This window comes from Neodiprion virginianus, chromosome 4 (assembly GCF_021901495.1).
Source record: "Neodiprion virginianus isolate iyNeoVirg1 chromosome 4, iyNeoVirg1.1, whole genome shotgun sequence".
Lineage (NCBI taxonomy): Eukaryota > Metazoa > Arthropoda > Insecta > Hymenoptera > Diprionidae > Neodiprion > Neodiprion virginianus.
This window is the reverse complement of record NC_060880.1, coordinates 12,524,215-12,544,878: the sequence shown is the minus strand read 5'-3', so window position 1 is coordinate 12,544,878 and position 20,664 is coordinate 12,524,215. Positions and strand designations below refer to the sequence as shown.

The window sequence follows — 20,664 nt, the reverse complement described above, 5'->3', positions numbered from 1 at the left end:
TTGAATTTCTTAATTACGCGACTTTTTCAGACTCTCTGTGATTAAAAATGTGTATGCAGTACAGAAATGTATAAATATTTTTTCGTTCGATATAACACCTTTTCGAATGTTTCAAAATAATACATAGAAACTGTCTTAAGGTTTAACTGAAATATTCAATGATATTGTAATATGATTAAATTTGAAGTAACGCGATTTATTAAATGCTTTAACTTTCAAAAACCAGTTATACCTATATTTTTGTGAAGAAATCATTGTTTTACAGTTGAATTTCCGGTAAAATATACTTCGTATGAAAATTCTGTGCAAATGAAGAAGGAAATTATGAGGTTTAACGAAACAAATCGATAGTAATAAATATTTTGCACAGCTGCAGTTAAAACTTAAATATGATGAATTTTGCATTTTCTAGTTCAGTTGCCGTACGTAATGGCTATTCTAACAGTTTCCAAATACTGCAGCATGTTCTAATCTTCAAAGTTCATAAGCTTATTTCCAACAATATCTAGAACAAGATTTACGACTTCTACTGTAGATTGCAGGTCTTGTAGTAAGGAAAAACGGCATTTGGTGAAAATTCAAACATCTGTGTATAAGCTGATTGTAAGTCTTAATCATAATACTGAACCAAGCTACATACTGAAGGCCAGAACTATTACGTCTTATAAGTTTTGGTAAATGAAAATGGGTCACGTGACAGTTACTCCCAATGTTTTGATAACCCCTGAGAATTGACTCTTTCACAAATTATGGGAGGGATGGGCGCATAAGACAACATATGAGAATCCGCAGAAATATTTATGATACAATTTTAAAATTTTTATGCAGTAATTTAATATTCCCAGGGTATCTGCGCTTATAGCTAGCGGTAAGTAGAATACACAGCGTTGAGTTCAGAGACATGTGCTCGAAAATTTCGAATTTCGTATAATGGTAAACCTATGCAAACGAATAGGTATTGTAAATCGTGGTTATTCTTAACTTTTTATACATGAACAAGTCTATGAATTCTAGACGTCGGATCTGGCCTCACCCGCTTAGATCTCGCAACCCAACAGTCAGAAAAGAATAGAAACGGATTGAGAATTTCAATACGATCTATTCCGATTTCTTTATCCAAACGGATGTTTCGTATTCTTTGAAAAGAATTAATTCAGATAGAAAGAATTGAATCGGATTGATAATTGCCATCCCTTATTGTAAATAAATAATTGAAACGAACAAGCTATTAGAGGTGGCATTGACGCGAATATGACGGGATAGGAAAGAACAGATAAAATCGAATAGAAACGAATAAACAGATTAAAACGAACAGTGTCTGATTGGAATAACTCATGCTTAATTCGGAAACTTAAAGAAATGGGATTCATAATTCTGCTAATCGTTCCGTTTCTATTCTTTTCCGATTGTTGGGAAGATTTTGAGCTCAAAGTCCTCGTAGAAAAACAGCATCCCAAATTTTTTCAGATTTCTTTCTCTTTTATTTTCGAAGTTATTGTATGGGATATTGTATTTAGTTTTATAATTTTTGTTTCAATTTTTTTTTTTTTTTTTTGCTGTCTTTTGCCACTATAAATTTTTTTTCAGAAAATGGCTTTTTCGTGTAAAATAATCTTATCTCTTCAAAAAATATTTTTTTTTTCGTTGATGCTTATAAAAAGCTCTCAAAATTGAGCTTCAAAATTAAAAGGTTGTTTTTTACGGTTGCCCAAATTTTGAAAAACATTCTTTTCCAAAAACTGAGAAAATTTTACAGGATGCACGTAATTTTCAAGGAGGGATTCCGATAAACAACGAGAAATGAACTACTGAACAAAAATTGAAGAAAATTTTCAATTCAATTTATCCTATTTATAATGATGTTTTTGTAATCTTTTCTTTCTTTTCCGTTTCCCACTCTCTTTTTTTCCTCACTTCCTTCACTCATTCTATGGGTGCGTTCCAAAACTAACTCCCAGTGCTGTCAATTATCTTTTGTCTGTTTTACACTGCAGAGTTCGGAAGTAGCTATGCCTCTGTCCTAGGGATTTTTGTTGCGTTACCAGCTAGTTTTGGAACGTACCCATAGTAAGATGGTAAGTAGATAGAGAAGGTAGTAAGAAAAAAAAAGGGGGAAACAAATAATTGAATGCATAAGATGATTTAGATTTTCAATTTTCGTTAATTCATTCATTTCTCGTGTGTTTATCGAGATCCCACCTTGAAAATTACGTGTATTATGTAGAATTTTCTCAGCTTTTTGAAAGAAATACTTTTAAGAAATTCCAAATTTGGGCAACAGCAAGAAACAGCTTTTTAGATTTTAAGCTCAATGTTAAGAGCTTTTGACAAGCATAAACAATAAAAAATTTCTTTTTTTTTTATAAGCTGAGATTTTTATGTACGGAAAATTTGTTTTCGGATTTTTTTTTTAATATGGCAAAAAAATGCAAAAAAAAAGTAATAAAACAAAAACTATAAAATTATATGGAATACCCCATAAAATAACTTCGAAAAATATGAGTAAAAAAAATCTGAAAAAATTTGATAAACTGTTTTTTGATGATGACTTTTAGCTCAAAAAATTGCGAAAAGATTTGAGCGGGTGAAGCCGGATCCGAGGTCTAGAATTGGCAGACTTGTTCAGAGAAATTCTACAACTTATTTTGCAATATTAATAATATTACATTTCTTCATTTCTTCAACATATTATACGTACATATAAAAATGATAAAATATTTAGTAAGAAAGATTCGTACATAAAAAATATAATGATCTTAACACTGTATAATATCAGCCTTTACGAGACCTCGACTGAGTGAAAGTCTGGTTGCTATGTGAATACTTATAGCATAAACTAAAACTCCCAGGAATCCATCCAGCGGAGTGGATGTAATGGACTTTCAGGATGGGAGGCTGATGGTCCGTCCATGCCGTAAGCCAATGGAGAAAACAAGTAAAAGCTGAAAAAGAATAGAAAACTAATATTGATTTACCAAACCTGTTAATGCTCTATATCAACGGAAGACTAAATATGAAAACATGCTTCCCAAATTCAATATAATCTCAATAAAGTAAAATACCAATGTGTGAACCACTTTGTAAAGCAACTGAGAAAGTACACTAAGTGTGACGTTTATTTAGGGCTGGTTTTACGATCGACTTGAGTTGCATCTACTTTTATCAATTAGGTGTTTGATGATTATTAGTTGGCAACCAATCCAAATAATTCTTGTAAACTTGTGATTTGTGTATGGGACATTTTTAAACTGAGGTATTTGATCAATTTTTCCCAAATCAAATAATTTAGATTATTTCATTAAAAACATAAAACTCCCGAATAAATTGTTTCATTCAAGCTAACTGTTGCAATCAAAATATAATAATAATAATAATAAATAACAATGACGTATTTTTCATTATAATAGACCTACGAACTTACATAAGTACATTACCAATGTGTGTGTGTGCGTGCTTTTCTATACACACAGTTTCAACACATCAATCCTCGCTCAAGTAAGAATAAGCATGGTGCACATCACACATACACAAATCGAGGTAGATGCTGACCGATTCAAGGCTACCGGTATGGTCTGCTACCATCTATTGAACCTGCATTGCAGATGATTCGAGCAGCTTCGAATTAGTCAAAGTCCACTTCTGTTTGTGTACATGCATGCCAAGAAATGATTGATTTTTATAATTGTGTTATAATGTAGTCTTCACAAGTTGTAAGTCATTGTTATTTTCTACTAATCGTTTGTAAGAATTACAAGCGTTAGCTGTAAAGTACAGTGAAAACCATTTTTCAAGATACCAAAAAGTGAATGTATTCAAAAATTCAGTTCCAATCAGTAGTGACCAACAACTGTAAAGACCCTTAATAGTATGAGGTTTATTTTCATGACTTACTAGGCCATATTTTTAGTTGTTAAGAAAAAGTAATTGAATGTATCTTCACAATACTTTATAGATATCAAATACGAAATTGACAAAACTCAATAAATCGTATGAGTCAGATTAAACATGTATAAAAAAAAATAATTTATTTTGTGAATTTTCAACAATTCAACTAATGAATTAACTTAAAAATGATTAGAAATGGTATAAACATACTCTCAGTGATTGAATTTGGTTATACCTATAGGTTTGATATTTTGAAGAATGGTTAAGGAGTCTTTCGTACCTATATACTGTTCCAGACAATACTAGCCCCACTGTGGAATGATAAATAGTATGCCCAATCATGCCAGGAACGAACATGGGTATAGTTTCCAAAATGTAGTTCAATGTTATTCCGGTCAGCATGCAGCTGAACAATAAAGCAGGGAAGTAATGATGGAAGTAGAGTATACGTCCCATAGCCCAAAATGGAACGTAATGTAAGAGCCATCCAGTAAACATCCACATGCCAGCCTCGAGTGTTCTCCTTCTTCGATATAAAATATCAGGATCCTGCAGATATCCTCGCTGTTCTTGCACAGAGGCGAATAGATATGCGAGAGAGAAGAAAATTAAAAATACTATGTTTCCCCACCATATAATCGGATTTCCGAGTAGATAAATACGATTTTTACTCCCCGAAAAGAATTGACCCTGCAAAAAATGAAAAAGAGGAATTCAGTAATTACTACTCAACACTTATCAAACTAGATAAAATTCGTTGTGTGATATGAGTATTACAGGCACTCCAATCATTTGGAACTAAAAATAGAAAATTAGGTAGCCTGATAACAGTAAAGCATGTCACTTTTCTAATGGCCTCAATAACTATAGAAGTGTGGACGAGATTATAGTCATCGAATTCAAGTTCATTAAAAAACACAAATTTGTAATTATATAACTGTATTTGTAGTATTCCACTTCAATTCCATCGGGTCCTGACCCTATTATTCAAGATTGAGTTGACAATCTTTATAATGTTTCAGACACTCTAATTTTTTTAGTTGTTTACAATTTAAATCAATGTAATCTGGAAATTCTCAGGTAAGAAAGAACAAAATCCACGCAAAACTCACCTTTTTCTCTGTAGCGTGTGTCTAAATTGAAAAAAACATTCTTCAAATAGACAATCTAAGAGTTTTACGGGAAATAATGCGAAAATTTTAATAAGATACTAGGGGATTTGCACGTTACTTTTGATGGTGTGTTAACTCTGCAGAAAGACGACAGTGATAGCATAAAGCTTACTTCCAGCCACTTAAAAAAGTTAACTTCATGCGCCTTAAAAAGGCTCACTTGATGGATTTACCAAGATGTTTTAAATGTATACATCAAAATTTTTGCATAAAATTCAGTAAAAAAAGGTCCAAACTTTGAGATTCTGTTTAAGATAGTTTGACCATCGGTTTAGGAGATACTAACAGCTATTAAGGAGGGGGTCTCATCCACCAAAGCAGCTACATTAACCATAGGTCACAAATAGCGATCGATTTGTTTCTAAGTGTATTTTTGTGCTCCAAAAAACATACCGTGGAGTTCAAAACGATAAAAAAATATTTGAACCCCAGCGAGTATCTATATTTGACATATAGCAAGATATCAAAAATCTGAACAACGATTGTTCGTTCGGAATAGTAAACTGAACGAACATCCCAAATTACAGCCAAAAATGTTTTAAAGATCGGAAATTCCGTTTTTTAATATATTTTAATGTTACTTCTTTGAACTGTAGCCAATTTCATGTAAATTGATAAAGCTCCTACAATGTTAGCACTTGCAATATATTATACATCTATAGTAAACACTGTTTACTTACACAAGTCTCACTAAGTAGTTAAAAATTAAAAATCTAGGCAGTCTACCAAAACTTTCGTATCACTTTGGATATTTTCAAATTATATTATTGATGACAAAAATGTTCAAATTAAAAGTTGAATTTTCAAGTACCATAATTATTCATTATATCATATCATAAACGTGTTCAAATGACCCAAATACCGAGAAATAAATAAATACATTTGAAATAAATAAAAATTTTAGTAAATAAATTTATAACTCGTAACTGAAAATTCATTTTTTTTAATTTATACCTCTGAAACTATTCGCGGTAAGTACTAATATTGCAGGACTTTTTTTTACATGAAATTGATTGAAGTTCACGAAAAAAAGTAACTATAAAAAATCTTCACAAAACGAAATTTTTTGGATTCTTTAAAAAGTATCTTCTCCTAAAGTTTTCAATATTTTAGGCTGAGATTAGGGGTGCTCATTCAGTTCACTATTCCAAACAAACAATCGTTTCAGATTTGTGATATCTTGCTATATGTCGAATATAGAAAATCGGCGGGATTGAAATATTTGCTAATCGTTTCGAACTCCATGGCATGTTCTTCGGAACACCAACGTATACTTGGGAAAAAATCAACAGGTATGTAAGACCTATGTTTCATGCAGCTGCTTTGGTCGAAGGAGCACCACCTTGAAGAAGGTATGACGTGCAAAAGATAAATTAATATAATAGATTGGAAAATTCATTACCCAGCACATTTGGCACTTACTCCTATCATAAAAATTTAAATCTAGCTCAGTCCGTTTTTTCAATCACCATATCAAAAATTATAAATATTTTAGATCGAGATATATACATATATATATATATATATACCGACTATTTTTTTTTTTAGAAGAACATTGAAAAATCTTCCGAGTGTCCCTCAAAAATGACCTCGGGAAATATGAGCTCTTAATATTGATATTTAGAGGTGGCGATTCTCAATTTTCTATTTTCCATTTAAATAACATGGGAAAAAATTTTACAAAAATTTCAAATCTTATTGCTCGAAAACGAATCAGTGTGAAGATATAAACAAAACATATTCTTGTAGGAAATTTTACGCTCTACAAAAAAGATCTGAATAAAGATTTGCGTAAGGTAAGTCGTTTCGGAGTTATCAGGCCTCAAACATCGAACCGTTTGAAATAATGATGTTATTAATTTATAAATGCTACAAAACTGACTCATATCGTTGATTAATGAAATTTATTAATTAACATTTCACTGGAAGTCTTTAGTTTTAATTTTAAAATCAGAAGTATTGTGTATTTAAGTGATATGAGTCAGTTTTGTAGCATTTATAAATTAATAACATCATTATTTCAAACGGTTCGATGTTTGAGGACTGATAACTCCGAAACGACTTACCTTACGCAAATCTTTATTCAGATCTTTTTTGTAGAGCGTAAAATTTCCTACAAGAATATGTTTTGTTTATATCTTCACACTGATTCGTTTTCGAGCAATAAAATTCTAAATTTTTAAAAAATTTTTTCCCATGGTATTTAAATGTGAAATAGAAAATTGAGAATCGCCACCTCTAAATATCAATATTAAGGGCTCATATTTTACCGAGATCATTTTTGAGGGACACTCGGAAGATTTTTCAATGTTCTTCTAAAAAAAAAAAATAGTCGGTTTTTTTGTTATATATACATATATAAGTTGCTGAAAAGAAATTGAATTCTTTAGCGTATATTAAATTTATGGTAAATTTAAAAATATACAACGGAGCAAATAGTAATGGATAAAAACGAAATTGTGTATTACAGGCTAGTCGAATTTGAATTGCGTTACAATTCAAATATTAGAATATGGAAAGAACCGAATTCGTAGAAAGAAACACATTGAAAACAATAGAAAGATTAATTTCGATTGATTTTCACACCGCCTCTTATAGTTTTGTGAAATTTTCCAATTAGTAAACATCAAAATGAATATGTTGTGATACATTCAAAAAATTTTTCGTTTATTTGGAAGGTTTCAAAATCTAAAATTATTCTCAAAATATTTTACGTGAAAATGTGCAAACTTGAATATCTTGGGTTCCAATTATCGGAAGAACTTTTACAAAAATCCAATGCAAACAAAAAAGAGTAATTTTCAAAACTGTGTTGCATAAAATCTTTGAATACTTAGTTCTTGTAAAGAGTAACTGAATTTATTTTCACATTTCGATTTCCAGACAGAAGGACAATACAAAATTACGTAAATGAATGTTATTGGAATATTGGTAATGAATGAAGGGTCTAGATAACCATTTACTTCAGAAACAACTTTTTGGAGAACTGCGAACGTTGACTTGGATGGCTTTTAGTGAAAGCCAACAACTCTCGAAAGCTAACAAAAAATTACAACCTTGATGTGGTCATTTTTTTTCAGTTACTTCAAGTTTCCGAGATATATTCATTTGAAAAAAAACGGCAATTTCTCAAATAATGAATTAAAAAATCTGAAAAAATTCACGCAAAGTACCTTTTAGTAGTACTTTGATATAACCAATTATGGGGCAAATCTGAGATGGTCCAAAAAAGTGGCCGAGTTGACGGAGAATTCCTCATACGTGTCACAACATCTCGTTAAAAGAAATGTGCATGCAAAGATAACCTAATTTCTGTGAATAAGTTATAATATTCTAGGTAAAATATAATAATCTACTATCTAAGGCTCTTTAAGGAAGCGCCTTAATGGATTTCGACGTTGTCGTATGTATCTGCAAATATAGATGTTCAAATATTTCAAATGCAAAACAGGACTCAACACCACCATTCTAAACACAATTCTGAGCAAAACGCTACAGCAAATTCGTGTATTTCATTCCATTTCTTTATTTCTGCGTCAAATGAAAATGTATTGGAGTGTTTTTATTCAGAACCGCGTGAAAAATGTGGCTGTCAAGAGCCCTGTTTCACGTTCGGGATACGCGGACTTCGATATTTGGATATAGACAACGTCGAAATCGACCAGGATACCCCTTTAACAATCACGTGTTCTGTTGTAGAACACTGGTACATTCTTACCCTATAGTTGATAGGCCATTGCCATGGTCTTGAGGTAACTTCTCCCTCCTTGGGCTTCAAATCCGAATTACCTTGCAACATAACTGCGTGTGATTCAAGAAATCTTTCCAGAAAACCAGGTGCGTATACTTGGAAACTGACATTTGGCACTGTTAAAAGTGAAGAAAAACTCCGTTGTATTTTTAGATATCAAATCCAGTACTATAATTATCTATCTGAATCAAATTTAACTATTCTGCGCTGGTACTGTTTATTATATGGATGTGTGTTCAAAGAGCTCCCATTTATTGGAAAGAAATGCAAAACACAGGTCTGGCGATTCTACCATAAAGTATTACAATTGAAAATGTTGGCTTACATTTGGCAAAAATGTTATCCTCAATATTCCACATAGAGTTTTTATCTCGCATGTTCGGATTGCAAGAAACTTCCTGTTGACTATATGCCCTGTGAAAGTGTTACAAACTTGATAAATAAATATTTATAATTTTCTATAATTAGATTTATGTTTAGTCGGCAAATGTGATCAAAACTTACCATTTGGGTAATGTTTTTCCACTACTCGTAAGTGCGCAGTGATGAAGATAATGAACGAATTTCAGCTTGCTTGTTACTGTTTCTACAATATCATCTTCTTTTCCATTTACGATCAATACTTTCCAAACGTCATTTGCATCTCCAGTACCATTCTAAAAAATGTGCATTGATGTTTGACTACTTTTGGGTAAATACTGATACTTAGCATTTACAATTAGAATTGCCAATTGCAGCTAGTGAAAATTTTCAGAAATTTTGGCATAGGTGTATTCATAAAAAATGAACGTGGGTTTCAAACTGTACGCATACTGTCAATACATCAATTATGCATAGTAAGAACCAATGAGATTCAGTTAGTAATACGTGCCTATCATGTTGCTGAAATTTCATACTTTATGGGAAATGATAAGAGCTTTTAACCATGAAACGATCTTGGAAAACGAAATAAGTGATAAACAAGAAATGTTTTCTTGAAAATTCTTTCTCAATCACTTTGAATCAAACACGTGAAATTCCATGAAGATTAGCTGAAAGTACAGTAGTCTCGAGCTAAAAAAATGCCAAGTCCAAATTTATTGTACAGGTATAAACGAATGTGACGCAATGGATTTTTTTCATACCTCTCCATATCCAGTAACCTGGTAATGTTTTTTTGAAATGGGGGCTACTTCTTTGTGTGAGTGTAAATTTCGGCGAGTCACTATATGCTCTAGTCGGATTAAGTCACCGTGTTTTACTAGTACATTATCTGGTGGTAAGACATTCGTATCGAATTTCTTCACCAACCAACGGTTATTGTCGTCTTTGTGTGAATACGTAGTTATCTAAAACGTAAAAACGTAATACTGATGAAAATGGAGCAAAATTACAAGCGATTTAAAAGAAGTCCGAAAAATATTGTTTTTTTAGAGACTTGTCATCACCATGAAAAGGAGGGAAGAGCCTGATGGTTCGTCCGGCAAACCTCCGCGATGACCCGAAAACGGCTAGTTCGAAAATCTGAAAGTGACAGGACTTGGCAACTAAATGAGAACTAGGAAAAACAAAATTGATGCATTTTTTTCAATAAATGAATAAACTCCAAATACATATTCATTTAGAAAAAGTACTAAAAAAGATAAAGTATAGATTTCTTGGTAAAACATTGAAAATCGATTCGTTTCCGGTAGAACCGGAAGTTCAAACTAAACATGACATTGCAATTTTTCATGCCCGTCATTTGATTGTAAAACCCTGTAAATTTCAGATTTTTTCATTGAACCATTTCCCAACTCATTGCAGGCGTTTGTTGGACAGACCGACAAACCGACATCCTGACCAACATTTCTCTATAAACCTGTTTTTCGGATTCTAGAGATCTGAAAATGTAAAGATTCGTTGAAATTAGAAAAAGTGATTTTCGGCCGAAGCCAAATCCTTTCTTACATCACCAAAGGTGATGAAAAGTAAAAAAAAACAATAGCATCATAACTATAAAACAGTTTAAAAGTGGATTGAAGTGATGAATGGGTTTTGTATAATGAAATAATGTTTTCACATCAACAATTAGTATAGTTGGAAAACAAAAATTTTTTTTTACTCATCGAAAGATTATTATGCATATAGACCTGTTGTTGACGAGCTCCCATTCCTTCTGGATACAAATGCCAATGTGAATGCAAATAACCTCCTCCGGTGCGATGGTTTTTAAGTGTTATGATAGCACCGTATGCCAAATGCCGAGGCATTGTTGCATTGTGCAAAGAATTTCCTTCCAGCTGTGACTGAAATCCTGAACTATAGAAACCATCTCCATTGCCACTACAGTAAGATGGGAGCAAAATAGTATCAAGGTATTCTATATTTGATGTAAAGAAATATCATATGGGTGAGCGACAATAATGACTGGGGCATAAAGCATTACTATTTCATGTAAGTAATATTAAATAATATGTCTGTTTTTAATGTAGGTATTACTAGTAAAAAATCATGGTATTACGAATTATAGCAGTCTCACCTTTTATTTAAAACAACCAGGTGGATGTAAAAAAACAGCACGTACACAATTACTGGTAACACTATGAGACAAAGGGTTCTAGCTAACAGATGTTTAACTGCATTCATCTGAAAAGAAGCAATAAACAGATTTTACGGGCATATAATGTATACGTGGACATTATTCGATGTTAGTTGACCTAACATTTCAAATAGGTAATTATCATACTAAAATAACGAAATTTCTACTGGACTATGTCAACTTAGTCGCGTGCGATATGTTTTCGTGCAAAGTGGTCTCAGGTGAATTGAAATAAGGCAAATAGAGCATGTCCCTACTGAGTATTTAAGTCGAAACTTCATTACTTTCAGATGCAAGCTAACAATAAATTTAATGCAGAATTGCGATTTAAGAGTACACCAGTATACATAAAAATGAACATGTACATTTCTCTGGAAAATATTTGTCATTGAAGGTATGTTGATGTCAATATTCCAAAATGTCAGCATCATTTACAATAATTCAAGTTCTTATTTGGTACTTTTGACTAGAAACTGAAACTGACATCTCATTATTGCGTTTTCTCTGAGATGATGAAAATTAACAAAAAAAACTCCGTGAAAATCTGTCTAGTTATAATGCTATTTTACAACTGAAAGTACATATGGGCTAGTCCGTTAGTTATTGTTCAATGAATTAAGACCAAAAAATTTAATTTTGCTGTAATTTTGATATGTTATTTGGTGTACCAACATATGGAAATCCTCCAATTCTTAGACGTTTGAGCCACCATTCACGAGAAAACATGTTAGTCAGTCTTATCACTTTTGTGAATCGCACATTTTTCTTTCAATTTCTTGGACTTCTTGATGTTGGAATAAAAATTTGATCGAATATATTTTTATTGAAAAGTGTTTTTTTTTTTTTCAAATATTAAATCCATTAAAAAATGCGTAGTCTTTTTTGGTGGAAAAATAGATCTTTTTTGGGTTTCACAAACAGAAAAATTATTCTGATAATTCCATCAGAAAGCTGAACATTTTTTCGCAAGGTCACTGGATTTTCCAAGTGGGATGAAAATGGGATTCGGATTAAATTGATCAACCACGTCAAACCTTGCATACTCTTCTTATCATCACCTGACTGCCTCGGTTCCCATATCAAGTCAGCTGATTGCTCCCTACACTGTCAGTTGCACACGGTATATAGTAAACTGCAATCAATCTGCAACCAATCTTTTACATCCTTCCTCTCATAAACTTTCTCTTCAAAGTTATCTTTAATTCGACCAAAATCTGAATTAACCTCTCGTTTCGAAACCAAACTAAACAAAACTCCCCCCTCTTACCTCCTACAATCAATTTCTGCCTCACATTTTCTCATTGTACTCTTTATATATTTTTAAACTAAATCAAACATTCAACTTCCTCAATACCAATTTCCATTCACCCTTCACCTTTCGTATGCGCGCATAATTGATTGGTTTAACTCTTAAGAGTTAAAAGTGGTCTTTTCTATATTGTGCGCATGCGCTGTCACAAACAAATGTGATATGACGCGACCCTAATCATGAGATTATTTATTTATTATTATATATTAATTTCGCGCTTCGTGCAAATCGCGTAACATACTCTTGTTATGTAAAGAATCATTTAAATTCGTCTTCGGTTATTATGCATGTTCACCTACGACTCATATTGCAAACTTACACTCGGCCTAAAAGGATCGAGTTTGCGTTCTAAATTTTAACTTTCTAACTCCGTTTTGTTCAGCGTTATCACAAAAAAAACCCAGTTTTGTTTTTGTATGATAACACCGCTATTTTCACTTTAAAAATTATTTAAAAAAAAAATGTAGATTATGCAAGCATCTGAGCACTTGTTGAGGTTTTTTTCAGATTTTTCGGTAGTAAGGTTCTCTCTAAACACTCTTGAACATTCGGATTGCTGATTTCCAGTGGATTTTAGGGAGTCACCATCTTCTTTTTTTACAGTATAAACATCTAGTTTTGTTGAACGTGGTTTCGAATTTCACAGTGGAATAGACGGAGCCACTTTTGATGGGACCAGAAAATAGCCGTATTGGATCTTCTATTCTTCTCTTTGCGCATAGCTACCTATTCATTGTGACTGATGCACACCTTCACACTGCTATAACCCAGCAAGTGAGGCTTCGGATTTATTTGGGAAATAACATACCAGAATTAGAGATATTTTCTAGTCATTGATGTAAGATGGCATATGAATTTGAAAACGGAAGTAGCTTCTGGCGACATACAATACACAAGTTAAACTTGTGAAGAACACGTTACAGAGTTATATGGTCAAAAACTTCAAAATTAACGTTCAATGGGTAAACACCTCTCAAACTAATTATACATTTCGGTTTTCTGTGTTACTTCTGTACGTGGTAAAAATTACAGAAGATCACCCAAACCTAGATATTCGTACTGTAAAAAAAAAAAGGTGATCACTCATTAAAATCTATCAGAAATCAGCAAAGCGAACGTTCAAGAATAATTAGAAAATAGTGCTCACTACTGAAAAATCTGAGAAAAATCTTTGACATGTGTTCAGATGTCTACCGGATCTGCAATTTTTTAAATAATTTTTAACTTAGAAATAGTGATGTTATCGTAAAAAAAAACGACTGAAAATTGCGTTTTTTTGTGATAACACCGAGCAAAATGGAGTTAGAAGATTAAGATTGCAAGAAATTCGGAAAAATCTTTAGATTCGCAAAAGTGTTAAAGGAGATCAATATATTTCTCATGAATGGTAAAGCCTAAAGATCTAAGCATGGGAGAATTTTCACATCCCAGGACACCGAAAACATATCAAAATTGTAACAAAATCTCATCTTTGGACTCTGATCATTGATTGATAATCGGCAGACTCGCCCATACAGATTTGATTTACAAAGTTACAATTTTTTAATCCGATTACCTGTTGGTGATGGACAATATAAATACATTGCCTTAGTAAATTTGTATGATCTTACTTACAAGAAGCATAACTTACGACAGGCTTTGAAAGGTCGCCTAATTCTCTCCACAATTCATGCAACGTGTAGAGTCCAACCAACAGGACAATAAAGAGACCAACAAATTTAACACTTATGGAACATGCAAGCGCCATGCCAGTAAATGACATCCAACCCCACCAAGAGAATGTAAATGGTTGATGCTGCAATGAGCCGATACGGGACATTCCCCATAATGCACACATCATAAAACACAATAGGATTGGATCCAGAAGAATGTATTGATTCAGTGTAAGCAGACCAACATCTGAAAAAACATAGAAGATTGTACACAATTTAAAATAAGTATAATTTCCTTCATTTTTGCGATTCTTAAGATATGACAAAAGTGAAATAGAAGTATTTCTCTACAAAACACAAATGTTACAAGTAATTTTCTTGTACTAAAAGTAATTCTCATGTAATGAAAAATTTCAACCAACCAAGAATTACAAAAGGTCTCAATAAAAATTTGATTCAATTATAAATGACAAGAGCGAAAACGGACATTACTTACTGCTTAAGATGATACCTCAAATCTGTTTCAGTGGTAAAAATTAAGCATTATGCTTCACCATAATATAACTCGATTTTTATTTGACTAAATAATAATTTACCACTTACACATCTAGGACATATGCAGTTCTTATAAGTCTAAAAATTTCAACATCTCTTTTCATTAATTGTAATTTGAAATTAGGTACATGCTAGTTGATAATTACTTGGGTAATTCTTGCAAGTGTAAAGTGATACATTCAATGTTGTATAAATGTGTCAAGTATGTTATTATGATTGAAATATTAAAATCAATTATTGTATGCCTATACCTTGGAGTGAATATGACTACACAAACAAATTAAACATTTACTTAAAAACCATGATAAATTTATCAAACCATACCACATAGAATAAAAGTAGCAGCATAAACAGATGAAGGCAAAGACTGCGTCAATTCCCAAACAGTAAGGAATGCTAATGGGACGATAGTTGCACCCAACATTGTGCAGAACTGTAAATGCAAGATTACATTGAAATCTAGCAATAAATTTAATAGAAAGTACTTTGATTATATTATCATTAATCTGTATTACTTACTACTCTCATTCCTATATATTTTGTATCTTCATACTTGTCACCAGGTTTCTCAAATGGAAATGAACCATTGTAGCCAGTTAGATACCCGGATAAACCAATAAGCATCTAGAATTCATCAATTTCAATTAAGACTAACATAATATGAAAATAGGAAAATGAAAAATATCGATAAAAATAACTGTAACTGCTACGAATGAATTAACATTTATTTTTTGAATTAGGCTGTATGTTAAGATCTGGCAATTTATAATAAGTATAGATTTGATTAGCTTCCGAAGTCACTGTGTAATAAAATTTTTCACTGTTAAAAAATGACATGTCACATTGAATTTTGAAATATCGCTGGCTCGAAGTCGCTTCGTCACGGCTATGATTGATTGAATTTGCTCCAGTTTGAAGTACCAAAAATCAAATTTGATCGATCGAAAATGTTGTTTTTATTGTTTTATAATAACTAACAGGTATGTAAATGATCACGGTTCACGAAATTGGAATTAATCTTAGAAGAGATGTTTTTAATTACTGACAGTTATACATAGCATTTTCAAAAGCATGCTGCTGGGGTGCGTTACGAGTCTATTTAGGGGCTCAGTGTCATAATGCTATTGCTAAAAATCTCACATGCAAAGAATTATACGCAAAATAAAATCTTACGACACATCTGGTAAAATCACATAATAAAAAGAGAGCTAATAAACTGAAATAGATAAAATCAAAAATTTGAATTTCTAAATTCTAAACATAGTATGAAATAAAAAAAAAATCATAAGTAACACATATTTCATCAATTCCATCAAAAATGATTTGAGTTGCAAAGCTAATATTTTACAAACAATCACCTGTAATTAGGTCAAATTAGGTTTGAGAACAGAAGACAAATCAATTTCTGAATGCCAAAAATAGTTCGTGCGAATTCATTGTAAGTTCGTTACCGTATTAAAAGCTTATATGATCGTATTCATTGTTTATTAGTGAAAGTGAAAAATGAAAACCAGAAAGCATTTGGGTACCATGCACATTGATACTGGTATGTAACATTTAAAACAGTAAACAAAACACTACCCGAATAGCCTAAATATGCACCTACAAAAATTATCGTGTTGTGATAGTAATTTCAACTATTGTAAAAAAAAAAAACAACTTGACTTATGGTTGCATATAAGCTCAATCTCAAAATTAATTGTAAAAGGTTGTATGTAAAAATACTGCATAATCTTGATTAAGAAGATGCTATAGTCAGTCTTTACTACCTAGATTAAATGTGACCACTTATTTTGACTATTATCACCTCATACGAATCACTGATGTGAAAAGAACACAGTCAGCGCCATTCTACATGCAATGCAGAACAAAATTATCTAAAAACTTTTTAGTTTTATGTGAGAATAACCGCAGGAAATGATTTTAGCAATGAGTGAATTACAGAAATACATTTCTTGGCATTATTTTGGCACAAGATATTTTTGTTGTTGAACCTTTGTCTTACACATTACATGTAGACTGGCACTGACTGCATTATTTTTAATTCAGTGACGTGTAGAAGCTAACAATGGTCAGTGACATTTAACATGGATGGTGAAGACTGACCACAGCATTCTAGTAACCAGGGGAAACGGGGACAAGAGTGACCTGAATAAATAAAATTCACGGTTAATGCGAAAATCATATGTATGTTTGTTCAATTTGAAATACAGTTAATAATTGACTCTGCAAGTATCCATAACATTTTTATCTCCAGGTTGGTATAAAAAAGTTTTTAAGTATCACTCAGAATCCACCTGTTATTATGTATGACAGACTGTTTTAGTATACATATAGTCAATGTATTGATAGTAAAATTAAGTTTCAGAAGTAAAAACAACAATAAAATATTTCACAGTAGATCCGGTGAACTGAGATTTTACTGCAACATCATTTGTGAAAAGTATTCACTTGACATATGATAGATATTATTTACGCTAATTTTGCTGGTAAACTAGTGTAACTAAATGCACTGCAGATACTTTATGCTTGCTTTTTGTAGGTATCATACCTCAGTTATTACTACATTTAGTAGTTTTTTATTGTTAATATGAGTTCTTTTCTATCGACATTCTATCTGTATTCTTTTGCAGCATAGTTGCTGTAATGTAATGTGTGCAGAAGTATAGACTCGGTAACCCTGTTGGAAAAGTTTGATAGTACATGAAAGATTGTGAATGATAGAATAGGAGATTCAGAAACACGACAGCCTTATATGTTTGTGTCAATTCAGAAACACGATAGACTTATATTTTTGTGTCGTGTTTCTGAATCCTATTCTCTGATTTTCTTTAATACCAAACCGTGATCACTCAAATCCTATCGGAATTTCTTGAACTGAGAAAGCAAAAAACGATTGAAAACATATTACAAGGGATTTATTTTGATACCCAACAATCCGAATTCCTCAAGTGATTGCAAGATTCAACGAACCGAATTGTGCATTTTATTTTTACCTATATGTGTCTACGCAGTTGAATAGTTTCAATTTTAATTTTATGTCTAAATTGTAGCGCAGCTACAATTCAAACCAATATGTAATAATTAATTTCTCCCGTATCCATGAACAGTTAATTCTTTCTTACAAATTTTGTATAACCAAGTCGATTTGTTACAATTTGGCAAAAAAAAAGAAACTGTATACACATTTTAAAAATAAAAAAAAAAATTGATTTGGATTGATTTTCGTAACATAGATTCAGTTCTCTTATAAAATTCGGATCTGTGAATCATCAGGACAAACTTGTGTCAATACGGTTTCATTGGTTTTAATTCAATCCTGTGCTAACCATGTGGTTTTTTGACTACGCCGCTGGCCATCAATCAGGATATCCTGCTTGGCAATTTTCAACCCGTCTAGGAGTGTCCGAAAATTCAAAAGAAATTCATCGAATCACTTCAACATTTCTACTTGATGCTCCAATAGTTTGCATTACTACATTTTTAGTACTTTAACAAGTAGAAATTTTTAAACATTGGAAAACTCCTGAGATAGTGAGAAACCCAAAAATCAGACGTAGCGATATCATTACAGATGACTGACGCAAGGTTGCTGATAACACTTATAGAAAAATACAGTTGCCGCAATTATTTATAAATCAATTTAGCTATCTTCTACACAATGTAAAACAAAAGTTTATTCATACTTTTCCTAGTGGTGGATGCACATCAAAGAAGAAAGTCCTGTTTATGTACCAACTGCCCATTTTACCAAAATGAGTTTCATCCCAGCTAAAAAACAAATTGTTGACAACCTTGCGTATAAAATACAAGGATTGATCCCAGAAGTTTTCTAGGTCTTAAAACTCACCATACATGATCAGGCTCTGTTACTTTGTAAAATCGAGTAGTAACAGTTGCAATCAATATTAATATAAAAATCAGCCACCAGATACTGAAACATCAAAACCATCGCATACTAATCATGAATCATGAACAGAGAAAAAAAAAATCATAACAGGGAATTTAAGTTCAATTTCTGAATCAGTCGAAAATCTATATGAATAATTTCAAAGACAAAGTTAAAGTTAATAACGTTAACGTAATGGAACATCGAGAAAAATCATTATGTTAAACTTTAAAGTAACTTTGGAAGAGTTGATTGCTTGCAAAATATGATTAAGCTTTTGCTGTATCATAGTTGAATAAATTTCGAGCAATCATGTCATGAAATAACGATTCTATACAAAAATGCATAATTACATTAACATTACTAAATACAACCTTATTTCAACAAAGGATTTTGAATAATTTTCTAAACGAATGATACCTGGTAATGTGCAATAACAAACTTATCGTTGTCAGAGATGATTTGCATAAATAAGATTGCACTTACAGGGGTTTGTCTTCGACCGTCTTCATGATGTTAGTTTCACCTGTTTGTTTGAATTTTGGCACTATTTTAGCGGTTTTTACAGATTTGCTACTTATCTCTTCAACCATCTCCAAGCTCAATCGGTGTTCGTACTATGCCGGTAGTCATGAAAATTTTACAAGTGTATATTGCAAATCGTACACAAGCCATGAAATCATGTATCATCTACAATTAGGTTCACTATATTTTTGCTGTATAGTTTTCGTGAACTATGTCCAACTCAGCATTTATGTCTAAATTGTAAGAGAATTACAAATTTATGAGTGGATGCCAGGAAGTAATTTCTTAAAAGAAGTAAATAGAAAAACAACAAAATAAATTCTAACAATAGCTGCGCATGTACTTACGTACGTACGTAACACCAGTAGGTTACAACACTTGCGACGCAAAACTAACTGAAACTGGTATTCTGAGGTGTTTTGCCGATGCAAATATCTAAGAACCACTTCTCCCACCTTCAGGCTGGCTGCACCCGTTGCGGCCGTTACATGCACCGTTGACTGAAGAATATAGACACCAAGGTCGCCAGATGGCCAGCGCATGAGGATCGTACCAACCCAAGAAGATTTACGGTACCATTACAGAGAGAAATCTCCTACCAAAGAGGATGGGATAGACAGGGATAGAGTAGAAGCTAAGCGTACCCTCCGTCGCGCGCACCGTCTGGTGAGTCGCAGGACAAACCAATTGCATATGTGTGCATCGCGTCATACGTGTGTGAGTCAACACCGGCAATATTTGCAAACAAGACAAGTTGTATCAGAAAAGCTGAAATCGGATATTCATTGTAAAGTTAAGTTCTTTGGTTAAGTTGTTCTAATTGAATATGGTTGTGTACTGCGGTGTGAAAGGGTGCAATAGAAATGCTAGAACCGACCGGGAACATACATTTTTTCGAATAGCAGTGTAAGTAGAATTTGATTACTAGCAAAACAGAACCTAACCTCCTTGATATTTGCCACATACCGTACGAAAAATCCAAAGATAAACATAAATAAATATTTTCTAATTTCAATATTCGATTTTGTTGCCGGCCCGAAAAATGGTTAGAATTTGCAGTTTATTATATTTGTGGATATTTATGTAAAAAATTTTTATCCCCTCATAATTGTATAGATTGTAAGAAATTACTAATTGATGAAAACGATAGTTTAGATGCTGAACATAAATTATATGTTATCATGAAAAATTATGCCGATACGCATGGATTGGTCTATGCAACAAACAACGTTTTCGAAAACATTATTGCATGGGAACGCACGTTCAAAAGTGTGATTCAAAGCATCGTACATTCGAATACTGTCACTCAGGTTCTCTCTCATATATTATTATAGTCGTGCAGAAAGCTCGAATTATGTACAATCGA

The 20,664-nt window shown here is 32.3% G+C and overlaps 1 protein-coding gene across 13 annotated transcripts; it reads right to left on the bottom strand.

The window, feature by feature from the left end:
• Positions 1 to 779: 779 nt before the first annotated feature.
• LOC124303005 (protein O-mannosyl-transferase 2) lies at positions 780 to 19,840 on the bottom strand. 13 transcript variants are annotated; one of them, XR_006907808.1, is made up of 17 exons: positions 19,646 to 19,840; positions 19,260 to 19,390; positions 18,735 to 18,818; positions 18,571 to 18,655; positions 15,404 to 15,508; positions 15,209 to 15,317; positions 14,308 to 14,576; positions 11,309 to 11,415; positions 10,920 to 11,112; positions 9,933 to 10,136; positions 9,313 to 9,464; positions 9,134 to 9,222; positions 8,776 to 8,924; positions 4,998 to 5,018; positions 4,166 to 4,575; positions 3,422 to 3,591; positions 780 to 2,942 (listed from the first exon to the last, which is right to left on the bottom strand). XR_006907808.1 is itself a non-coding variant. In XM_046759656.1 (16 exons), exons 1-16 carry the CDS (start codon positions 19,838 to 19,840, stop codon positions 2,837 to 2,839), a joined length of 2,427 nt encoding a protein of 808 aa, XP_046615612.1. In that variant the 3' UTR covers positions 780 to 2,836. The 13 variants fall into 13 exon arrangements, 12 of the variants coding, with proteins under 12 accessions (XP_046615612.1, XP_046615613.1, XP_046615619.1 ...); XM_046759656.1 differs by lacking the exon at positions 3,422 to 3,591 and having other exon boundaries at positions 780 to 2,960; XM_046759657.1 differs by lacking the exon at positions 3,422 to 3,591.
• Positions 19,841 to 20,664: the final 824 nt, after the last annotated feature.

Coding starts and splice junctions, on each gene's coding strand:
- LOC124303005 (XM_046759656.1), bottom strand. CDS start 19,840: ATGCGCTGGCCATCTGGCGACCTTGGTGTCTATATTCTTCAGTCAACG. Junction 11,416..14,307: donor GCGACCTTTCAAAGCCTGTC/GTAAGTTATGCT, acceptor GCTTCTTTTCAG/ATGAATGCAGTTAAACATCT. Junction 10,137..10,919: donor TGGGAGCTCGTCAACAACAG/GTCTATATGCAT, acceptor TTTACGTTTTAG/ATAACTACGTATTCACACAA.